At 49.3% G+C, this 4,524-nt stretch overlaps 1 protein-coding gene across 4 annotated transcripts in view; it reads right to left on the reverse strand.

Annotated features, from left to right (window-relative positions):
- Atg2 (Autophagy-related 2) overlaps positions 1–4,135 on the reverse strand; it is a 117,116-nt gene extending 112,981 nt beyond the window's left edge. For all 4 annotated transcript variants that reach the window (XM_050181520.3, XM_055072764.2, XM_050181521.3 and 1 more), the window contains exon 1: positions 3,814–4,135. In XM_050181520.3, coding sequence (XP_050037477.2) covers positions 3,814–3,978 — 165 coding nt within the window. In that variant the 5' untranslated portion in view covers positions 3,979–4,135. The remainder of the gene's footprint in view (positions 1–3,813) is intronic.
- Between the last annotated feature and the right edge of the window lie 389 nt (positions 4,136–4,524).

A 4,524-nucleotide genomic window follows, 5' to 3' on the forward strand; every position in this document is an offset into this window, starting at 1 on the left:
GCTTTACAAAACGTCGCAACGTCCTGCCCCCACGTGACCACTTTCTGCGTCATGTCACGAGACAGTAGAAACGAAACCGAAACTAGACACAGCAACGCTCCCAGAATCGCAACCTGTTGCGGCACGCTGTAACGGGTTGTCACGGCGTTAATTTCGACCACCTGGTTTTCTTTACCGTGCAAAATGCATGGTACACAAGCGTTTTTACATTCTGCCCCTAAACATAGCCGCTCGATAAGAAAACATTCATCGACAGGCCGTGGCTAAGCAATGTCGGCAAATTTTGATCTATGATGATGTCACGATAACGTCGAAGTCGCCAGGTCTGGCATGTCGAGACCAGCTTTAGTACATTTTAAACCATTTCATCATGAAGGCGGAATAGATTATGTACTTAAACCCGTCACCATTATTGTAGGCTAAACCGATCGGAGTGGAGGTGCCCTCCACTCCGTCCTCGAATAATGCCTTTCGCATTTCAATGAACCAGAAGGGGAACGAGGGCACCGGTTATTGTTAGCCACAACCACATGAAGTCCACCGATAATAAAGCCAAGGAAGGCAGAGGTGAAATTTGTAGCTTTTTTTTTAATTGAAGGGTCAAAACGATAATTGCTAAAGGGAAATGAAAGTGGACAGAACAACATGCCACCAATCAAGCCACCCACTACTCGCACTTGTGTGGAAGTTAGAACACTGAGCAGGCATTTCTTTAATTATGGGATTGCATCGCATCGGCACATGTGCGCACTAACTATCAATAGCAGCAGCCAAAACCACGCTGATAGCATGTAGCTTGACGTCGGTAGTGTCCACAACGGTACCATCTCCAGGAGCAGGCGGTCTTGACAGCATGTCCGCTAGGGTCAGCTGTTAACTGGGAACGAATGTGAGTAGTCGTACCGCAACGATCTCAGAAAAAATCGCTGCACCCGCGGAGGCATTTCCGATATCGCATTATTTTGCTACGTCGATAAGAGGGCGATAGCCACTTTCAAGTACCACTGAGTGGCCATGAACGAAATGGTGAAATCTTTCGTAGCCAAACACCAATGCGAGCGCTTCTTTTTAGATTTGGGAGTGCCGTTTTTAGGACACTATCACGGCCTCCAACCATCATCATGTCGCTGCAACAGAGCTGAACCTACGCCGTCATGTGAAGCATCGACGTCACCTTTGTTTCCCTGTTTGGATCGAAAATCGCTAAACAGTGGAGCTACCCCCCCCCCCCCCTCCAATGACCTGCATACGTCGCAACATTCGTTTTCGTGCTCGTGTGTCCGTTCAAAGTGCACGCCGTGCTTTATCAGAGCAGGTGAAGAAACAATTTGCGGTGCAGGAGACAGAAACGGGAAGAGACTAACACAAAGTGCTCTCCTGGATATACTAGTCACAAGTGCCTTCTACCTTCATCCACCTTGCTGCGGGGGGGAGGGGGGCACAATGTTGCCCCCCCCCCCCCCGCAGCAAGGTAGACGACCTTACCCAGCGCGTTAAAAAAACTCAGGCGCGCACGCATGCACGGCAACCTTGTCGCCGTCCACACACTTTGGTATAGGATTTTGCATAGCGCAAGTACGACAAATCCTTTACCATGGTGTACCAACAGGGCCACATTGGTGCGGCTATGAACCACATACATTCTTTGGAAGCAAATAACATGAACAACCCCCACCTCCCTCTTTCTCTTTCTCCACACCGCACAGAGGCACTGTCAAGCTACGACGCTCCCCAACTCCGCCGAAGGAACTCCCCTTCCAAGAGCGAAACCTGTTTTCCCTTCACGGGGGCAGTTGGAGGCCTGTCGACCCTTTTCGGAGAATACTCATACGGGCGCGCGCACGTGTTTTTTCGACACTTTTGGGCGCTTTCTGGTAAACGCTGATGCGCGCCAGTGAAGGCGGCACCTTGAAAGGCGCCAAGTCCTCTTCCCATCTGACAACGGTTCCGGTGAGGGTAGGTCACACAACGGAAAGCAAGCGAGACAGTGAGCGTGTTGGGAGTAACGCGTGTAGTCGGGCGTCAGTCTTTTTCTTTGATGGGCAGTTGCAAGCAAATTCAAGGATACAAAAAACAAGCATCTAAAATTAGTTGCATTAAGTGACAGATCTGGGATCACATTGTTTCGTGAAAAATTACAGCCAACGTGCGTACGTATAATTATGTAAAACAGGCCTAAAAGTGTACAGGCCAAAGGAAATGTTGGAAAGTTCCAGAAATAACACAATGGCTGAGATTTACCCGCCGACATCGCAGTTACGTGACATATTCCAAGGGCGAAAGTGTAGTTTTTAAAGTCATGTTTATATATGCAAGTGATGCAGAGTGCATTGCGGGAGATCAACAGATGGAACTCTAATCTAACGCACCACGGAACAAAGGATGCGGTGACATAACGCTAGTATTTTCTGCCCAACGGCAGAGTGGAATTGCTGGTGAGGGCCGAGTATCTCAGCAACTCGATCGGGGCGTGCTGTCTGACCGACTCAACAAATGCGAGAAAAAAAAAAGAAGGGTAAAACGAGTAAACTTGCAGCTAAAGGTCGGTGCGTGATGGGCGACAAAAATTACAAAGAAGTGACATCTGCAAAGACTCGTTCAAATCGAAGATTCAGGAGTTGCTACGCGCCCACATTACAGACCACCTGCGCGACAACTGCCCCAAACAGTTGCGCGCTTTGCCCAGGCTCACGGTCTCCGCTGTCGGGCGGCTTCCGTCAAAAGACAAAAAAGAATTCACCGGTGATAGCACAAAAAAGAAAAAAAGTGCTGAGGGCAGGCTGTGAACTATTTCCTAACTCGATCAAGCGATAAGCGGCCGAGATACCGAATATCGGGCTGAACTCGGTTCAAGGCAAAGCATGCAAACACAGCCACTATAAGGGTCAGCGAAGCTAGGATCGTTTTTATCTACGCTAAAAGCAACGCGCCCCACACAAAAGAGGTACAGTTGTTTCATCGCGCCGCACGGCTGTTTTACAAAAGGCATTTTGTGAAGTATGCTGAACTCGAGAAAGACACACACGGCAGATGTGATTAAACGGCTTCCTGGCCTTGAGAACGAAAGTGGGTGGAAATGCCGAGGCCAGAATTAAATGAAATACTGTCGCGAAAATCGCAGGGCGGCCAAGAACAAAACTGCCTGGCTCAGCCTTGAACCACTGCTTCGGGTGACAACAACGCGTTGGAGCAGTGTTTTCCTCAAATTCACGTGGCGACGCATTTTGCCTCGCCAGCTGACAGCTACACAACGACCGTGCGCCGTCTCGCTGTGTTCTTTAGGGCGTTTTGCGCTACTCGTTGGCAAATGCTGCCCAGGTAACGGGGCATGCAACGCCCCATCAACAAACACAACGGTGCTCACGCCGTCGAATCGAGCGTTTGAAAACAAACCAAGAAAATGAGCGATAATCCGTGTCGGGCGCGTATCGACCAAACGTGTCCGACAAGTTTGGTGGGGCGGACGATTTGGCAATCGTTTTGTTGCCTCGGAGCCGAGATCCGACCCGCAACCCGTTACAGACTCGGGGCAAAGTTACTTCCTCCCCCAGGACTGGAAACGAACACGGTGAAGCAAGGGCCCTCCCCTTGCACTGCGGGCGAGAACTTCGCGACAAATGTTTGATCGCACGCCAAAGTCTCGAGTAGACAGTTTCCGAGAACAACGAAAAAGAAACGCAAGAGGCACGGTTGACCATCTCAAGTGCGGACAGAGCACGCGTCTTTCGGCCCCACTGGAACGCTGTTCGCTCGGGAATAGCGCACAATGAGGTTCAAAGAAGTCGGGGTGACCCCGAAACAACAGTTATTCACCTTGACATCGAGGTAGACGTTTGTAATTCGGCCCTTGCCTTTGTAGAGATCTACCGTGAGCTGGTCGAGGCCGATGTTTTCCAGGAGAAACTGGCTCCCGTAACGCTGCAGCAGGTACCGGCAGGCCCGCTTCTTGATGCCCTCGGACCAGTCAAACCACGGCATCGTGCCTCTCTCAACCTAGCATCGCTGCAGCACTAGAAGCAGGCACGATCAGCTGTGCTGAGAGCCCACATTCAGTAAACAACAACACGCCATTCTGCTGCTCATGACATCAGGGATTTTTCGTCAGGGGAACGCGACGAAAGCGACACCGTGCGACACCGTACCTCTATGCAAAGCTCTATGCTGAATGCTGAAAGCTAGCCGACAAGCCAAGCACCAAATTTCTAAATTCTAAAGCCAATTCTAAAACCATGGCTACGATTACGTAGTTTACAATCGCTTTCGACGCTTTTAGTGTGAGCAAGCATAGCCTTCGAGATTTGCTATAATTATTTTGATAAAACCACCGCAAAGCAAGCGGTAGCAAAGGGGAGAACTCTTACCTGTGGGCTTAGCGGGCTTAGTTGCCAAAAATAATTTTAACAATAATTAATTAAAAGAAACTGCAATAATTTTATACTATTTATTTTTCATATATTAATTTAATTTAACAAAGGCATCAAACGCAAAATTTGCACTCGATAGTTTCGCATTTCTAGAGCAGAC

This window comes from Dermacentor andersoni, chromosome 7 (assembly GCF_023375885.2).
Source record: "Dermacentor andersoni chromosome 7, qqDerAnde1_hic_scaffold, whole genome shotgun sequence".
In the NCBI taxonomy this organism is placed as follows: domain Eukaryota; kingdom Metazoa; phylum Arthropoda; class Arachnida; order Ixodida; family Ixodidae; genus Dermacentor; species Dermacentor andersoni.